Source organism: Ambystoma mexicanum, chromosome 2q, assembly GCF_040938575.1.
Source record: "Ambystoma mexicanum isolate Mex_15411 chromosome 2q, UKY_AmexF1_1, whole genome shotgun sequence".
Lineage (NCBI taxonomy): Eukaryota > Metazoa > Chordata > Amphibia > Caudata > Ambystomatidae > Ambystoma > Ambystoma mexicanum.
Window position 1 is genome coordinate 306,633,515 of NC_090924.1, and position 19,788 is coordinate 306,653,302.

At 43.2% G+C, this 19,788-nt stretch overlaps 1 protein-coding gene across 4 annotated transcripts in view; it reads left to right on the forward strand.

Moving 5' to 3' along the window:
• The window catches only part of LOC138569359 (uncharacterized), a 1,262,132-nt gene that overhangs the window by 548,274 nt on the left and 694,070 nt on the right, over positions 1-19,788 (forward strand). For all 4 annotated transcript variants that reach the window (XM_069647272.1, XM_069647275.1, XM_069647274.1 and 1 more), the window contains one exon: positions 7,960-8,130. In XM_069647272.1, the coding sequence (XP_069503373.1) occupies positions 7,960-8,130 (171 nt within the window). The remainder of the gene's footprint in view (positions 1-7,959; positions 8,131-19,788) is intronic.

Below are 19,788 nucleotides of genomic sequence, written 5' to 3' on the forward strand. Positions count from 1 at the left end.
AGGTATCCGATCCAGCTGATATTGAAAGGACAATCAACAAATTGAAAATATCTAGAGCCCCGGGCCCGGATGGCCTAACAAACGTGGACCTCAAACTGTGCCCGAAGGAATGGTCGGAAGTGATCGGTAAGATCTTCGAGGAGTGCGGCAGGAAAAAAATGATCCCGAAAACTTGGCTGAACGCGGTCATAGTTCCAATTTATAAGAAAGGAGCCTGAAGTGAGCCACAAAGTTACAGACCTATCGCCCTATTGGACATAATAGGGAAGATTTTCGCAACTCACTTGCTCTCACATTTCCGAATCTGGGAACAAAACGGCCCATCGAAAGACTTCCTGCAAACGGCCTTCCAAAAAAACGGCAGCACCGTGATCAACATTCTATTTTTGAACATCTTGAAAGCCAAAGTAAAGGAAGGGGCGCCTAAGATCTTTCTGGCTTTTGTGGACCTATCAAAGGCTTTTGATAGGATAGACCGGAAAAAGCTATGGTCTAAATTTCAAACTTGGAATTGCCCGGAAGATGTGATGGACCCAATAAACAGTAGCGACGCGTATTCTACTAACACTTGCTTCCTTATCAGGAGTCACGTGAGTAGACGCAGGTACGTAAGATGTGCGTGGAACAACTAGACTGCGGTCTTCCTCACAAGGAACCGTCACTTTGGGAGCCTGCGTTATAACGCCATGTGTCGTTCTTCCTAATCTCCTTCTTTGCCACAATGACCAACGCTGATAATGTGTAACAATATCTCACATATTCTTAATAAAGTTAAAGACTTAACTACTAGATTGTCTTCCTTATTTTGAACCTGATTGGGTATCTTGACTTCGTTAAAATGACTCTTAGTCCTATCATATGATATCAGATCTATATGATTCCAGTATCCTTTTCCTCTTGTTCTTTAATAAGCTTGATAGTTTACTCAATAAATTCCCATGGAAAAAAAAAAAACAAGAGTTGCTTTAAATAAACTTAAACTATCTAAAAATTGGGTTAAATTTCATGATATCCGAAAATATCATAAAGCCTTCATCTTACAACAGATTGTCATTTTCCTCTGCAATGAGAACCATTTGATTTAAGTCCCCCCGTGGGTTAATATTGAAATTCATATAATTTCCCCACCAAGGAGAAACGATGAAAAGAAAAGAGCCCTGGCCAACAGCGAGATGGTAGTATCGACTGAACGTAAAACAGGCCCGTGGAAATGGTTAACGCAAAGTTGGAACAAAAACACAGGAAAATAGCAACGACCAGGGTCACCCAGCGCCCTTGAGAAAAATTAGATCATTGGTGCGGAGAGGCCCGAAAAGGAATATTTCAACTTGGGTTCGTGGAACACAAGAGGCCACGAACATTTGACAACAGTCGGAGAGGTCGATTTGGGCCTCTACGACATAATATGTCTACAAGAAACGTGGTTGGTGGACAAGCCGGCTTTTGATGGCTATACTGTGGAAATCTCATTGGCGGTGAAAGGTCTGCTAGGTAGACCATCGTCCGGTCTCCTTGTGGCTATTAAAACAGGACAGGGGCTATCGGAACCAAGAAAATGGAAAGAGGCATACAAACTGCTGGTGGTTCTGACGTCATGGAGACAGTCGAATGATAGGAAGCAAGACTCGCACCCAAAGTCCCTGGCAATAGTAAACTGCTATTGGAATCGGCAACGGATGTCCACAAAAATGTTCAGTGCTAACATGAGCGCCACGATCGACCAGCTGTATGAGGAATTCGAGAGGATTGAAATTATAATTTGCGGCGATTTCAACGCAAAATGCATTGATCCGGGGACCACACAGCCGGAAACCGCGCACGGGAGGGGGATAAAAGAAGCAGCTGGAGAAAGAGGAAAGGCGTGGAATGAAGTCATCAGAGTAAGGAATATACAAAACACAGCCTCTCTCTTCCCTTCGCAATCAAACCTCCCAACGTGGGAACGAAATTCCTCAAAAGTGACCCTGGACTACATTTTTATTTCAGAGGGTCTCACAAGTGACATGAGGAGCTTCGCGGTCATAAAAACTCAACAAAGCGACCACAATTTACTAACTTGCACATGGCAAGGCAGCAGACCAAGCAAAGAATCTTACGAAATAGCTATCAAAGCTAACGCCCAAAGAACACGACTCAGGATAACTGAAGTTGACCTTGTGAAAATCAAACGAGCTTGGGCCCAAAAGGTGAACAATAACCAGGCGAATAATATTGAAAGAAGCCAAACTACCTACCGCTGTTACTGGCTTTACGAATGTAGGCGACAAAAAACACCAGTAAACCAGACGCTGCAAGACATGCATTTGACAAAGCATTGGTCGATAAAAGAAAAGTGGTACGAAGATGGAAAAGAATAGCCAAAAAACCGAATGCTCGGGAAGACTGGGAGAAATGGAAGCAGGAAACGAAAGGGTACAAAAATTGGCAAAAACAGCACATAGCACGCCAGTACCAAAAGGACGCAGAGGAGAGGATGGGCAAATTGCAATAAAAAAAATCCAGTGAGTTCTGGGGCCTAATAAAAGCAATGACCAACACATCAAGCTCTGTGCAGAGTAACGCTGTGCCTGAAGCAAGCTGGATACGGTACCTAACCACAGAATTTAGGAGCCCGGACAGATCTGTGTATATGGAGAATCAACGGTCCAATACACCCTGGTAGATGTATCCGATCCAGCTGATATTGAAAGGACAATCAACAAATTGAAAATATCTAGAGCCCCGGGCCCGGATGGCCTAACAAACGTGGACCTCAAACTGTGCCCGAAGGAATGGTCGGAAGTGATCGGTAAGATCTTCGAGGAGTGCGGCAGGAAAAAAATGATCCCGAAAACTTGGCTGAACGCGGTCATAGTTCCAATTTATAAGAAAGGAGCCTATAGTGAGCCACAAAGTTACAGACCTATCGCCCTATTGGACATAATAGGGAAGATTTTCGCAACTCACTTGCTCTCACATTTCCGAATCTGGGAACAAAACGGCCCATGAAAGACTTCCTGCAAACGGCCTTCCAAAAAAACGGCAGCACCGTGATCAACATTCTATTTTTGAACATCTTGAAAGCCAAAGTAAAGGAAGGGGCGCCTAAGATCTTTCTGGCTTTTGTGGACCTATCAAAGGCTTTTGATAGGATAGACCGGAAAAAGCTATGGTCTAAATTTCAAACTTGGAATTGCCCGGAAGATGTGATGGACCCAATAAAATCTCTTCATGCCGAGACTAAAATCAGGGTGAAATTAAACCAACAGGGCACCTTATCTGAGGAGACTGAGGTAAACAGAGGCGTTAAGCAGGGGTGCCCATTGGCCCCGGCCTTATTCATAGTGTTCCTGGGAGATTTTCAGCACTCAGAAAGTAAAATAAGAGCATTTCCGCCTAAAATCGGAAAAACAGAGATTCCATGCCTGTTGTATGCTGACGACGTGATCCTGATCGATCAAACGAAAGTGGGGCTTCAACGGAAACTATCCAATTTGGTAAATTACATCAGTGAAAACAACCTTGAGATAAATAAATCGAAAACAAAGATCTTGGTTATAGAAAAAGGCCCAAGTCAAACGAAAAAAAATCAGTCATTGTTTCTCGATAACATCAAAATAGAAACCGTCAAGAGCATCAAATACCTGGGCGTTTTGATGGATAGTTCCGGAACGGACAGCGCATGGTAAAGTCAACTGTGGGAGAAAGCTAAGCGTCTGACCGCACAAACAAGAGCAGTGGACAGGAAGTACGGAAAATTTTGCTAACTTCGGCGATAACCTTTTATAAAACAAAGGTAGTGCCATCGTTAGTCTACGGAACAGAGTCTTCATTGTACATACCGCGCCAGCTATGGACAAAATTGGAGGAGTACGTATGAAAAACGCTGTTAGGTCTTCCGAAATCGACAGCTATGCCGGCGATCATGAGAGAATTGGGCCTGGTATCCTTAGCGTCAATGGTGGATCAAAGCGCGATGAGACTATTCAGGAAAATAGTCATGTCTGACACTCTACGCGCCTATGACATCCTGAGAGAAGAAATCGAAGCAGGACAATGCACAGCCTTAAACAAATGGGCTAAGGCTAGAAAAGACGATCTAACACAAATAGCCTGCTCAGAAAAAGATCTGAGGGAAATCCCAGACCGAATTAAACAAAAAATGGAAGAATCGGATTGGATTATTACAGTGGAAAAAGCAGCTGGAAATAAACTTCTAACCCATTTACCTCCCACTTTCAACAGTCTGAAAAAAACACAAAATTATTGTTTAAAATTCCCAGAAAAAAAAATGAGAATCTTGTTTCTGAAAGCCAGGCTAAATCTGCTACCAACATGGGAGATAATAGCTATCCACAAACCTAAGAGTCTCAAGTCGTGTCACCTGTGTGGAAACCAAGCAGTGACAGAATCTTTGAAACATCTAGTGATGGACTGTCCGAAAACCATGGAAAATCGAAAAACTTACCTCCGACCTTTTCTGGCCAACGCTTGGATCCTGGAGCCTGATGACTGGTGGAATAGACTGATCTCAGGCGAAAAAACGAATTGGACGGTGGCCATAGCAAAGCTAATAGACTTAGCTATGAAAAAAATCAAATTACATGTGGCCTTAGAGCAAACAGACCAAAAAATTGAACCAGCATAGGGAATTGGAAAAAGACGCAAATCCTTGGGGCGTGTCTACAACATTTACTCCGACTACGAGAAGATGGGGGGGGTTGTGCGTGAAGACTATTCCTAATGAAGGAAAAGCAAGCGCGAGGAAGTTTTGATAAAACTCAGTTTTTCTTATTGAGTAAAATTCAAATAAAAGAAATAAAAATAAAAATAAATAATTTCCCCATTATCCCTCTCCCATTTTCTTCAAACTTCCTCATGACCGAATATCAAAGAATCCCCTCTTAAACATCTTATTAAAATCACTTGATACACATTGCTTGATTCTAATCATAAAACAGCTGATATAGGCAACATATAGTTCTGGTTCAACAAATAGCTCCCTATAAAACTCAATTTTACTCTAATGCCATTTACCAAATCAAACATTTATTTAGCAATTATATCGACATTCCTTCCTACAATTTGTTTAAAATGTAATCTTCTTCCTATCGACTATGGAGGCCATTACAACCTTGGTGCTAAGTGCACCAACTTTACCACCATGGTGTAAAATATGTTTACACCATGGTGGATGGCGGATTTTCCGCCCCATTCCAAGGTGAGTGGGGCGGTAAATCCCCATTTCCCATTTTCCCTTCCCCATTCCCATTTTTGCCCCATAGGGCATAATGGGAGTGGGGAAGGCGCTAATTACGCCGCCGTAAATTACGGCGGCGTAATTAGCACCATGGCGGGTTAGCGCCATGGACTTTAACGCCTGCCAAAAGCAGGCGTTAAAGTGGGAATCCGGCGTTACGGGTTAACGCCGTTGTTAACCCTTAACGCCGGGGTTGTAATGACCTCCTATGTCTGTTATCTTACTTTGATTGTTTCTATCTCTAGGGCTTTACCCAATGCTTCACAAAAACATTATCACAAATATTTATATGATTAATAAAGAATAATTATTGTACTAAAGCATCTACATTACACTCTATTTTAAATTAAACAGAGGATAGAAATCTATTTAATACTAATGCTATGAGATCGGGAAACTTACTGGGATATGGGCATAACCCTGACATATGGGGAACAGTTTGGAAACAATATCACACTACTTCGGTGCCAGCCAATTTAACCAAATCCAATTTCTTTATTTTACACCATGCTTACTTAACCCCTGTAAGAATTTCCAAATTATCTGTTAATACCTCCAACCTCTGTTGGTCTTGCCAAATCGCAGATTTTTTGCATTTTATTTTTTATTGTAAATTTGTGAAGACTTTTTAGAGGAAAATGTGGGATTGTTTGCAAACTATTTTTAAGTTTAATGAACCATTGACCTGAGGTCACCTAATGATTGCAACTATTGACAGTCTTTATATTAACCCAATATCCTCCCCAAATGTATTTAATCTATTAATTTCTAATGTTTTCATCTTATCTCATCTAACTGGAAACCTTTAGACAAACTTACTATCTATGTTGGAATTCTATTTGTTGTCTTCATAGAATTGAAAATAGTCATGCTTATTCTAAAAATTAGTTGACCTACAGTCATTGACAAAATGGGATATATTTACTTGTTATATTAATAATAGATTGAATAGATTGTAATTGTCACTGTTACATTGTTATTTCCTATACATTTTATATAGTTTGTTTCCTTCTCTCCCCTACAACCTCTTATTTGTCTTGTCTGTCTACCCTGTCCATTCTCATAACAAGTACATTATTACATTTTGTTATCATTCAAATTAGATGTTAAATACTTTATTTTTTAATCATTTGTAAAAGATCTTGCCGGTCACAATTGTTACTATAAATTATTTCACAAAAAAAAAGAAAACAAGTAAAATGAATTCCAAATGTCTGCAACTGATGAGATTACAAACATGGCTGATTGTGACATATACTGGGGAAGAGCTGTATTGTCACGTATAATCTTTTTGTTCACTGCAACGTGCAATGAAATTGGGTTGAAAATTCATTTCGGTGATCCTAGCCAGGGCCCCTGCTTGAAGGCAATTTTTGGACACTGTCAGAGCTAAGCCCTGACTAGCCCTAGCTAACGTAAATCCATGCTATCATCTCTGTTAAGAGGGTGATCGAAGTGCAAGCCTTGTATTGCAAGCCTCTCAAGCTTCTTTTTTCAAGGGAGAAGGTGACTATTTCGGATTCTGCCAAAGGTGGTATTGGAATTCCTTAATTCAACTGCCAGTGTTCTATCCAAGATTCCTCCCCTTGAAGAAAGATGAAAGATTCCATCTGTTGAATTTTAGGTGAACACTCAGCTATGTCCCGTGTACAAGAGAATTTTGTAAAGATGCTCAGCTTTTTATCTCTTTTGCTCAAACCCATTTGAGCAAAATGTCTCAAAACAAACATAATCTAGATGGATAGTTTAGTGCATTGCGCTAAACTAAACTAGTGCATTATATCGCGCTTTGGAGTAAAGCGCTATATAAACACAATAAACATAAATATAAACATTGCAGAGTGGTATAGACTAGCTGGGAAGGAGTTGCCTGAAGTGTTTAGGGCTAACTTGATGAGTGGCCTGTCTGCACATCTGCTCTCAGGTCATGAGTACCGGGACTGAGCATCTGTCAGGTAACTACTTGTGCCTCAAAGCATTCTTTTTTGGGTTCATTATCTGTCCAGGGCGCCCACTTTGGCACGGCATCGTTGTAGACTTTTCTGATTAAGTAGATGGTCTTAGGTCTCATCACTCCCCCATTTTTGGCACTTCTTAAGGTGTTTATCAAGGAAGAAGAATCTGTGGGGAAAAACAGTCTGTTAGAAGAACAAACTGCTTACCTTTGGTAATGTTCATTGTGATGGATTCTCCTCCCACAGCTTCTTCATTGCCCTCCCATCCTACCCCATATTTGGGGAGACTGTCTATTTCCAGTTTTGAGTTTCCCTTAGCTGCTGAGCACAGAGCAGGGGGAGGGGGAACTGAGGTCATGGGGCATGGTGTGCTCTTTATATAGTTGACTGCTGATGCCACTTCCAGATCAGCGTAGTCGATTTGCTGGTTAAATGTTTTTGGATGACAGCTGGCATTAGAAACACATTTCCCAGATGAAGAATCTGTGGAAGGAGAATCTATCAGAAAGAACATTACCTAAGGTAAGCAATATGTATTTACATGTAGTTGAATGGAGCTACAGAGGGAATCAGTGTAGACTCCTGACTGTGTGTTTCACCTTTCATTCTTCTCAACATCATAAATGCATCACTAGTGTCCTCCCTGTTACACTGACCACCCTTTTCCTTTGCTATCTTATTGTGCTGGCCAGAAGTGTTTTTTATTGAGCTGAATTTCTCTTTAGTTGACCTTTTATTTACACTGCTGTATCTTGTGCTCCATAGTTTAATTCCGAAGACAACTTGAAGCAACTTGGAAGTTTGGTGATTGGTCTGTCGAGTTCGGACATTAAAGGCATTCAAGCAGATGTCGCCAGAAGTCTTTCAGCGAACACAACCTTTGTGAACAACTTGAAAACAGCTCCAAACTATGTGCAGCAAGCCTTTGTTGGCACGGTAGGGATCCGTTTTCTTCCAGCATTGTCCTTCCCCTATGTTTCCCCCCTTTTTATTAATTTTCCAACAACTATCGCACGTGTGCTGTGCGGTGCATTGGAATAGTAAGGCAAAGTTAAAAATAACACCAGATTGAATGAATGAGTGAATTAAGTAGGAGATTTGTATAGTACAGCCCTGCGCGCTGATGTACCTAGAAGCATACCAAACCGTGGCCCATTTACCAACCTGTATATTGTATGGATTCATGTGTTAATAGATGATTTGTTAGATACTGCGATCTTAGGGATGTGGAACAAAAGTGATTCTTGCTCTAGGACCATGGCTCGGCTTAGCAACACACACTTAGCAACGGATGTCGCAAAAACCACGACAGGTATTAGGTTGATTGGAACCCCAATACAGATTTTGAGATTTGAATTAGCTATATTGGCCTTCTATCATATCTAGCATATTCACTGTTACTGGAACCATTCTTTCATGCTTAGCTTTTATAGAACACCTGTAAATGTGAAAGACAGCTACGACAACCATAATTCCCATATTCCAACTTGCTCTCTCCCACAGAACTTCCTGTCTTCTAATTTGTCTTTCATATCACTTCCCTTCCTATTCTTTCTTACACTCAGACTGCAGTCTGACAAGGTGCAGGCAAAATACACCATTTATTGGACCAGGCTAGGTGCCGTAAAACCAGTAGGGTACAAATGCATCTGACCTTCAGCTCCCCTTGAGTTACTGGCTTGGCTCCTAAGGGTTCTTAAGATAATGACCCCTCACTGCATCAAGTCTACACAGGGACTTTGGCTTGGGTTCCTCCACAGCATTGTCATTCCTCCCTATATTTTCAACTTCTTTTTCTTGTTTCATTGAATCCATAAATTATCTGCTGGCACATTATAGAAACCCTTTTGTGACAAATTATTCATAACATGTTAATGGCAGCTAGATGAGCTACCTTCTTAGCCATCATATTTCAATCTAGCCAAAAGATACCAGTCGTGCATTCAGAGTTTATGGTGGTAGTTAATGGATCATGTGCTTCTTCTTTGACATGATTTAGATTCCATGATGCAAAGTCTATCCCCTGTAAAAGCCACAGCTCTAAAAGTGAACTTATCCAACCCTATCAGGTTATCTGTCCGGAGAGACAGAAGGCCACTTCTCATTTGGTCAACATTGACATTAAGAAGTGTGGCTTCACCCCTCCTTCCACAATCTTACATCTAAGACATTGGATGCCTTTGAAAAGGTGTTTTTGAGACTATCACTATACCACTATATCAGAAAACTAAAAACAGTATTGAAGTCAGTGCCTATAGGACATATAATTTTCCCATGTTATGGGCAATATCCCTATGAAGACCACACAGATGTCCAAAGTGAGGACCTGGAATCAGCAAACAAATAACATTGTGGTGAGCCTGGGCAAAGACGAGTCTGACATTCTGGTGAGCCTGGGCAAAGACGAGTCTGCTAGGTGTTTCATGGATGTACCCTTTAAACAAGATCAATTTTTGTGTCAGGTACCTTCCAATTCCCTCCAAATATTCAGGCATTGCACCATTGCCCTCTGTAATTGAGGTCATTGAGTCAACAAGTTCATACCCTTTGTCCCAAGAATATATATAGAATTGTATTGTGAATCTGTCAACAAAAGTGATATATTCAACAACAGGGTTCTAAGGAACATCTCATAGACAGCAGAGCACATTTTAAGCTGTTTATGATGTGAAATGAACCTTGAAGTGAAATACTCCCCCTTGTTGATAGCTGGCCAGCTACAATTTTCCACCACTGCACAGTCCCCATGGACCAGCTTTCACAGAGCTGAGAGAAGAAGAAGAAGAGGGGAGCATACGTCACTTTGCTGAGCAAGTGCCACACCCAAGCTCTCACCCCATCAACATTCAACACCAAAATATTACCTGACTTCAGGACACCCTCCTAGACCGCTCTAGGGTTTCCCTTCCTATGAAAGGGAAAACAATAACTGGTGCACTATTATCTGGTACAATGTTCATTCATCAACAGGTTTTTTTTAAATGTTTTTTTTGCTGATTTTCTTCAAACCAACCACTGAAAAATATATGAGGGTGGGTAAGGGTACATAAGGGGTGACGGGTAGGGAATCAGAATACAGCTAATAGGGGAGAGAGGGATTGGGGACCCCCAAAAATAAAAAAAATAAAATGTTTGATCGGAAAAACAAATCGGCAAATAAAACATCGAAAAAACAACAGTCGATGAATGAACATAGAACCCTATTATCCATCTCCCTTGTGTTTGGCCTCTCACTTCCATCATCAAACTAAAACCATACCTGGCCTCCTGCCACCCCCCCCCCCCAGCTCCCTCGTGTCTGGATACTCTCACTCCCATAACCAATAGCGTACCTGGCTCCTGACACACACCACCTTATCACTGTTTAAACACCCTCACTCCCAGTACAGTTGTCTTCGAGCATCTCTGGACAAGCTCTAGACATGGTACAGTGAATGGCACATAGCACTGAACACCCACAAGAAAACTGCTACACTGTTTACCAGAAAGTGCATCAAGGAGCACCCACAGATCAGCCTCAATGGTGATAACATCAAATAGTAGAGCAGCAACTGCTACCTAGGTGTAACCCTGGACAGCAAGCTCAACTGGAGGAATCACATCGAGAGTAGTCAGCAGAAAACGTCAGGCAAGCTGGTCGCACTGTACCCACTCGTGAAGCCAAAGTCCATGCGGAAGAAGAGAAAAATCAACATCTACAAGACGATTATCAGATCCACCATGACATATGCCTCCCTGGCATGGGGCACGTGCTCGGAAGGGTACTGGATGACTCTTCAAATAGTGAAAAACAAAGCTTTATGAATATCAGCTGGAGGCCTACTCTTCACAAGAACAGCGGATCTGCATAAGGGGCTGAGCATCGAGATGTTGGACGAATATCTAGTGAAATTGAACAGAAATTTCTGCCAAGGACAGGATTAGAATGCACATCTACTGATGAAGAAACTTGCTGCCATTACTGCAAACTAGGTGTGCACCAAATAACAGATTTAAGTATTTGTCCGAATACCAAATAGTTGGACAAGTATTCGGCTGGAGCCAAATACAGAGCCAATAGTTGCCTTTTTAATAAATAAAGTTATGAATATAAGAAAAACACTCCAAATTAAAAACACACTTTAAAATATGTAAATCCATTTTTTATTGCATTTATTTTCTTGGTTGTCTAGGAAGATGTTAGTGTAAACCATGAAAGGAATACATTATCAGAAAAAAACCTGTTAAATAACAGCACAGTTTGGATTTTTCTGCATTCAGATGTGTCGCTTGTTGGGCAGGGCCCAAGTAACTAAGATTAGCGCAAAAGTTTAGTATCCATGTATGCAACCCCTCTGAGGGGAGACTGGGATGTGTCTACTTGTGCTTATAAATGTTCCTTTTGGCTCTGCCCATCTTTAGCTTTCTGGCTCCAGCAAGGCACTGATACACAAAAGGAGTGATTACGTAATTAGCACCCTGCTGCCTGCTAGAGTGCTACTGAATACAAGCCTTTCTGATGCTAAAGTCATGCTTTCTACCCGTGGAACTGAGTGGGGATGAGTCATTTGAAAAATGTCTTTCCATTAATAAATAGTATTTTTCTTTCTTTTTCGGGTATGTTTGTGGTGTTTTGGGGCATGGTAAAAGAACCCAGGCAAAACTATATAGGGCATGCTGAGACCTCCGTGGTTCCCCGCTGACCCTAAAGGGAAGGGACAGTGCTGATTTTCCTGATTTTCAGATCTGTAACTGGCATGTGCATGTTTATTTTTCTTACATGTTTCAATTGTTCAGCCATTTGGTCCCATGTTTCTAAATTGAAAACGTATATCTCCTTGTCTTTATTACACAAATAACCCTCTTTTTTTAACTCTCTAAGGATGGGAGGACTATTTCTGCTGCCACAGACTGGGGCATGTTGGATAAAGAAATATAGCCATGTTCTTTAGTAATATATCTCACCTTTGCTCAATTCAGAGGGACTCATTTTGACAACATGGGAAAGTTGGAGGGCAGGAATTGTAACCTGTGGTTCAATATTACAAGCACATCCCTGCAACAGGCACACTTCCACTTGAGCCATCTTACTTGATTTATATCCTTGGCCTGCAGGCTGAATAAAGTTCTTTGCTTCTGCCACTCTTCCTCCTGTGCTATTTTACTCAGGGTTTGGCACTTACTGGGATCCCTGCAACAGCTGTATTAATCACTTAATTATATTATTTGGATTGGGTATTGGTGAGATTGGAACATGTAACTTTCAGATTTCTCACACAGTTCATCAGCAAAGAAAATACCAATTTCCAATAGTGACTTCATAAACTGTTGTTCCAGCTGCGGAACTGCAAAATACAGGGGGGACCAGAGATACATTCAAAATATTGAGAGTTTTGCTTCAGCTCGCCCATCCCCAGCAAATCACAAGATGAAAGTCTGTCCAGCACATGAAGAGCAGGGACTTTGTTTGCACTTTCACACCTCTGCTCTGCCTGTACTCAATCAAGAAAGTGACAGCAGCATGTGCTCAATCATCTTTTGTAAGCAATAAGCAAACATTCCGTGGGCTGTACCAGGTGGTAATGGCCCGGGCCCCGAGTTAATAGGTCAGAGAATAGAAAGAGCCTTTAACGATGGTCATTGGTCATTACCACACAGTACAGCTGATGAAACAGGTGCTTATTGCAATTAGTAGCCCGGGTTTCCAATATGGAAACCCGGGGAGCACAACAATGTATTTTGTATGAATGAACACGGCGTTCGATTAATTCATACAAAATACTTAACTAAGATGGCTGCTGTGGAGCTGGAAAAAGGGCTCCAAGCAGAGCTCCTCCGTCATTTCCATGGCAGCCTAGGAGGCTGTAGCGGCATCAGTGGTTGAGTCGCTGCAAAAGAATAAGGTGAGTGGGGTAGAGGGTCGATAGGGGAGGGAATGGTAACTGAGGAAAGGGGAGCATGAGGGGAAGATGGCATGGTGGGGGAGCAGCCACCAGGTTGCTTGGAACACAGGCTTGGTTTGTGGGATTCAGCCCGCAATCCAAGCAACCTGATTGGTTGGCTTCCCAACCATGGGTGCTAATAAAGGATAAACATGACATGCCTGAATGATTTCAGGCATGCAGTCAAAGCAGTACTTAATGTATTTTCTAGGGGAAACTGTTCGGCTTTAAGTGATAATTAAGTATTTGTCCAAAGCCGAATATCTAATTTTCAGCCAGAATTGGGCCGAATACTTACTCGAAGCTGAGTTTCGGTACACCCTACTGCAAACCTTTTTGACTGCTACTCGTGGCCCATCACAGCGCCAACCCTATGAAACCAACACTATTGTGGCAAGATAACGCAGACAAAGAAAGAAACCAAAAACCATGACTGTACATTCAACTGCAGAAATTGGAATTATGGGGCTTAGCCTCTATTTCCAAAAACACCCCTGACAGACTGAAACTATCAGCAGTTCGGCGGCTCCCAGGCTGTGCAGTGGGAGCGAGTCTGTCAATTTCACAGAGCCAGTGCATGGCGCGTTCTCAAGGGCCTATTGCTGAGTTCATCCATGAGGGTTGACCGTGGCAGTGAAAAAGACAGACTTTCAGCTCCTACACTGTCAAGGAGCTCAGCTCAATCTGTTAGAGCAGTGCACTGGGCTGTCTTTGGGTCTAAGGAGACCGTGGGGAGGAAACAAAATGCTATATTGCCCTGCCTTGATCCCACAACAATGTATTATGATTTTCATATTCCACGACCGTGATGTCAAAGTAGGAGGATTTTTTTTTTTACTAAGGACTTCCAGTGGAAGCCCTAGACAACAAGGGCTTTTAGCGTACTGGCAATGCAATCCCTTTCATTGTGCCTGTTCACTACCTTTATCACTGCCATGGGATTGCATAGTTTAGACTACACCGCCCTGAAAACAAAACGGGTTTCTACTGCTCTTAAAGTACTTTGAAAGATCCACAGCTGTTTCATGTTTTACCTAAGCCTGGGACTGCATGGATAAGCGCACACCAGAGAGCGTAAAGGGTATGAGGTGCAGACTAAGCGATAAAGCCATGCATTTTGATTTTTAGACTGTCACAGTTGTTCCTCTTTTGCCCATGTTTTCCAACAGGTAAATAACTGTAACTTTACCTCCTCTCTTCCCCCACCGGTCTTCCTACCGTGGCCGCTGCGCCCAGCAGGGTCAGACCTGTTGGACACAGCGGCCACGCCAGGCAGACTCAGAGTTTGCCGATCCGGAAACAAGGGTGCTGGTAAGCGTACAAAAGGGGCATTCATCTTGTAGTATCTTGGCAGGTATGCAGCCGAGTGGTCCCTTCCTCTCATAGAAGCAGAGAACCCCATTTTAGTTTTCCAAGGGTTCCAGAGAGAAATGGACAAACTGTTTGTATGAAAGGCCAACATACAATTCTTGGATAAGCAATTACGCACTCTCGGGCAAAGGTCTGTTAGCATATATCTCCACTTTCAATAGACTGGCAACACGAACGCACTGGCCTGACGAAAAACAGACATGCTTGTTTTATAGGGTATTGCACAGCAAATTAAAAGATGTCCTGGCACAGATAGTAAACCAGCCTGCCGATTAGAGTTCATTGATTTAGTGGTGCAATTAGAAGCAGGGATCGAATTTAAGATTCTATAAGCAGGAGCTAAAAAGGATATCCAGAATTAACCAGTGGGCAGAAGCTACCACTAGGTAATGAGGAGCTAGTTCATAGTGTTCTGCAAATCTAACTTTCACATAACATTTGTTCCTGTTATGTATGACTCCTTATTCTTCATATTTCACAGATGTGTCATAATGCTTATTGATAGTGTGCCCCAAATGTACAGAGTTAATGTCACATAGGTATGTTTACTCATCATCAGTTGGCATGGGGAGCCAATAGTAGTTCCTGGTAGTTGTTGGTGTCAAGCTAACCAGGCTCTTCTAGGCTACAAGCAGGAGCTAAATAGCTCCCAGCTTCCCTCAAAATCGAACCCTATAGAAGCGAGGGGAATGCTCATCCCTTGTATGTATGACCGAAGGACCCACCAACTAGAAGCTCTGAAAACCCAATGAACCCATGCAGTTAGGTGCAGTGGAAGGACCCCTCACCAAGGACGAAAGAGTGAACCAGCAGCGACTATATTTCTATCGTGGTAATGTAGGTCATTTTCTAAGAGCCTATCCTGTAAAGCTAAAAATTTCCAGAAAGCCTCTACGAGCTACCAAACCCACCACTCCACTATTACAGGAGGCAGGAAACCAACAATCCTGGTGAAAGCAGGGGTTGGTTTGTCTGGACTGAAGTGCAAAACCTCACATTTTACCTTGCCAGTGACCTTAGCATTATAAGGAAATCAGATGGTGGGAAGTATAGCATATGTTTTTTGTGGCGCTACCAGAAACTTCATGGACTTAAAACATGCTGCTCAAATGCACATACCTACTGAGGCAAAGGCAATTCCAGTGCATGTTTGTGCAGTCGATGGTACAAAAGTGACATCAGGGCCTGTAACCTAATGTATGCATCCGCTTGTCTTCCTATATGGTAATGACCATCGAGAAAAGAGTCAATTAGATCTCATTGACGACCCACAATTTTGGTTGATCCTAGGAATACTGTGGTTAGTGACGCATTACCCACAGATTGATGGGAAAAGAAGAATATTGTATCTCTTCTTTCCGTTATGCATGACGCACTGCTATAACCTGAAGCATGATAACAAGACCCAAGCATATTGTTCTTGAGTCAAGGGGCAGCCTGAAAACACCCACCTGCGAATTACTAGGGATTTACCAGACTGTGACTTTCAAGATATATTTCAAAAGCTGCAAGCCCATACATTACTTCCCATAGACCCTGAGATTCCCAAATTAATGTACTTCCTCAGGCTCGGGGGAGGACGAGGTGGACAGCCTTAGTAAATGCATGGAGGACCAAAAGGCTGGGACTACAATTCCCAAAAGCCTGCAAAATAATGCAAGGGTTCTAGGTTCACGGATATTTCCAGCATGGCTATTTAAACCATTATCATTGGCACGCCCGTGCTTAGCGTCCTGAGAACTGGATGTGCTTTCCTCCTTCAAATCCTACTCAACAAGCTGTACCCACTTCTGAAGACTCTGTCCACCAGCAAACAAAAAAGAGAAAACGGATAACACACTTGGCACAATAAGATCAGATACTTCAGAAGTGAAATCTCTTGCCTTTGCACGGAGTACTGTGATGCTGAACAACCACTTAACCTGGAAAAGGAAAGAGAAAAGAGGAAGGTTAAGCAGTGCATACAAAGACAGAAATTGAGAGCATTGAAACTTCAGTTTACCATACTCTGATTTCAGGCCACGCTTAGCTCCGCATTCACCCCTCAACCTACGGCAAGAAGAAGAAAGAAGTTAGGCTGTGATCAAATGCACTTGACACTTTAGAATCTCATTAGGAATACTTACCTAGCATTCTGTGGGCATGCCATCACCGCGATCACCTTGTACTCTCAAAAAAACGGGAGAGAGAAAGGAAGAAGACTGCTTATAGACCACTGCATAGCATGAGCACTTAATTTACTTTGTGCATTGCATGAATAGTGAAGTAACTGGGTGGTCAGTAGAAGAAGGGACAAACAATCCAGTTGAGTAACTGGATAAAGAGACTGTAAGAAGTCACAGAGAAGGTCTAAAGTGAAGACTAGCATCCTGAAGCAGCTGGTCTCTTCAGGCAAGGGAAGTGCCACAAACTACTGTAGACAGTTATTGTACCTAGCCTCTGAATTTCCAGGTAGCTTCCAATCTGTGGAGACAAGGGGAAAACTGAGACGGCACATAGAAGGGAAATCCACGAATGGTGACCATTCCTTTCAGGAACACAAACATTATCCTGGTCACAATGTGCTGGGGCCCATAAAGACCCTCACCCCACTACCTCTATTTGACTTCACCCTCCTTTTATTATATTGGATAAGTACAGTAAGGCGGAAGTGGCGACGGATCCACAGTGCTCCTGCCAGGAAATAACAGGTAAGGCATTACAGTATCCAATTTTTTGGCTCCAAAGCTGATGAGATATTAGAAAAATTCCAAGCCTCTATATCTTTTGCTAAATTGCCTGGAACAATGGCTAGACAACATTCTGGACAGGCCTCTGCCATTCCTGCTCGTAGAGGACAGCCCTTTCGCTTCTTCTCATCCTTTACCCAAAGAGGGACGGGAAAGACAGGTCCAGATAGGTGCAAAGGCGCTACACAAGGTCTGTCAGAGATAGAGATGGTAAGGGCCTCAATGCACTTTGGGTACAGTCCCTGCTGCCTTCTCCTCTGCTTCCATACCCTTTTGGACATTTCTAACATGACACTCCAGTTGGAGGGCAGTTTGCACGGTGCTCTGAAGAATGATTCACCATTACTTTGTTCACATGGGTCCGCCAGGTGGTAACCCAAGGCTGCTGCCTTCGTTTTTAGAGTCGTCTACCAAATTGACCTCCATCAGGTAATTCTCGGCACCTAGATCTTCTCCTGCACAAGATTTTCTCCATGCTGCGGAAGGTAACCATGGAGCTGGTGACCAAGGTGAAAAAAGGGAAAGGGGGGTATTATCATTTCTTTTTGGAGCGGAAGAAATACTGGTCTGGATGCCAGCTGAAGATGAGTTATGAAGAATCTGACAAATGATGTGTGAGGAAAAGAGATATGTATCGGTGGTACCCCAGAGAGATTGAAGGTGGGCAAACAAGTTTTAGCCAACCATGGTAGGTATTCTGCTTGTAACATTATATTTCTGCCCAGACAAAAATGGCAAAAATCATTTGCCGGTTCAGCACTGCTTTGGACTTGGACCCGCAGAGGTGTCTGACCACTGATATACTGTCCATTTGAAGGAGGACACAATATGTGTTTGACCCTCAATCAGGCTTTTCTGAGTGAAAGAGCCTGGTAAAAGTTCCAGGCCATTTATATGCAGACATTTCTCTTCTGTATACCATTTGCCTTCTGTGGAGATCTCCCCTCTTTTTGTGCCCCATCCAATGCTGCCTGCATCTGGCTCCAGAACTATGTCAGGAACAGGACCAAAGTCTGTGCTCCCATTCCAAGCTTCCCCACCAAAACAGTTCCTCACTGGCATCTGATGGTAACTGAATCAACTGGTAGTAGGAGATGTTCTTATGGAGCTATCTGGCATTTAGCTACTTTAGGGCAGTCTAATGGAGGTGCGACAAGGAGGGGAATACGTTTATGAGAATCTATATCAAATCTCAGAATATGGATGCATTGAGTAGGCTCGAGCACTGAAATGTTTGCGTTCATGACACACACACCAGACTCTGTAGAAGGGACACTGTTCACCCCAGGTGTGTTATGTGCCATTAGGACAGGGGTGCACAACTGATTTTGACAGAGGGCCGAAAGTACCTTACATGAGGGCTATAGTGGGCCGAAAAGTAAAAGTGGGCGGGGCGGTAGGCGGGACATGTCAGGAGGCATTTTCAACCCCCAATTTGTATTAAACACATGGAAAAAGAATATGTTTTTGAGGGGTAACGATTTCTATTTCATTTCAAACTTACATTTTTTACTACACATTTTCCATTGTTATCATTTATTTTGATTTAGTCATTGTATATCGTCTGTTTAATTAAATTGTATATATTTTATTGACCCTTGATTGGACATTCCGTTATTTTGGACTGCTATAGTTTGCTGTTTGGGTTACCCAAGAGGAGTATGGCCTTCGTTGAGTCAGGTTTCCTCAAAAAAGCAAAGGATGTACATCTCCTAACTGTGCCTGTTTTAGCTTTTTTATTGAGTTCATTCTTGGAGTGCAACACTATGCCCCATGGCTCCCACCCCCAACCAAACACTATGACCCATGGCCCCCTCACCCCCAACCAAACACTATGCCCCATGGCTCCCACCCCCAACCAAACACTATGCCCCCTGTCCCTCACCCCCCAAGCAAACAATATGACCCCTGTCCCTCACCCCCAACCAAATACTATGCCCCATGGCCCCCACACCCCCAACCAAACACTATGCCCCATGGCTCCCACCCCCAACCAAACACTATGCCCCATGGCCCCCACGCCTCAAGCAAACACTATGCCCCCTGTCCCTCTCCCCCAACCAAACACTATGCCCCATGGCTCCCACCCCCAACCAAACACTATGCCCCATGGCCCCCTCACCCCCAACCAAACACTATGCCCCAGGGCTGCCACCCCCAACCAAACACGATGCCCCCTGTCCCTCACCCCCCAAGCAAACACTATGCCCCATGGCCCCCTCACCCCCAAACAAACACTATGCCCCATGGCTCCCACCCCCAACCAAACACAATGCCCCATAGCCCCCTCACCACCCCCAACCAAACACTATGCCCCATGGCTCCTTCAACCCCCAACCAAACACTATGCCCCATGGCCCCATCACCCCCAACCAAACACTATGCCCCATGGCTCCCACCCCCAACCAAACACTATGCCCCATGGCCCCCTCACCCCCAACCAAACACTATTCCCCATGGCTCCCACCCCCAACCAAACACTGCGCCCCATGTCCCTCACCCGAACCCCCCACCCCCAACTCAGCACACACTCTCAAGCATACACCATGCACCCATACAGACCCGAACCCCCA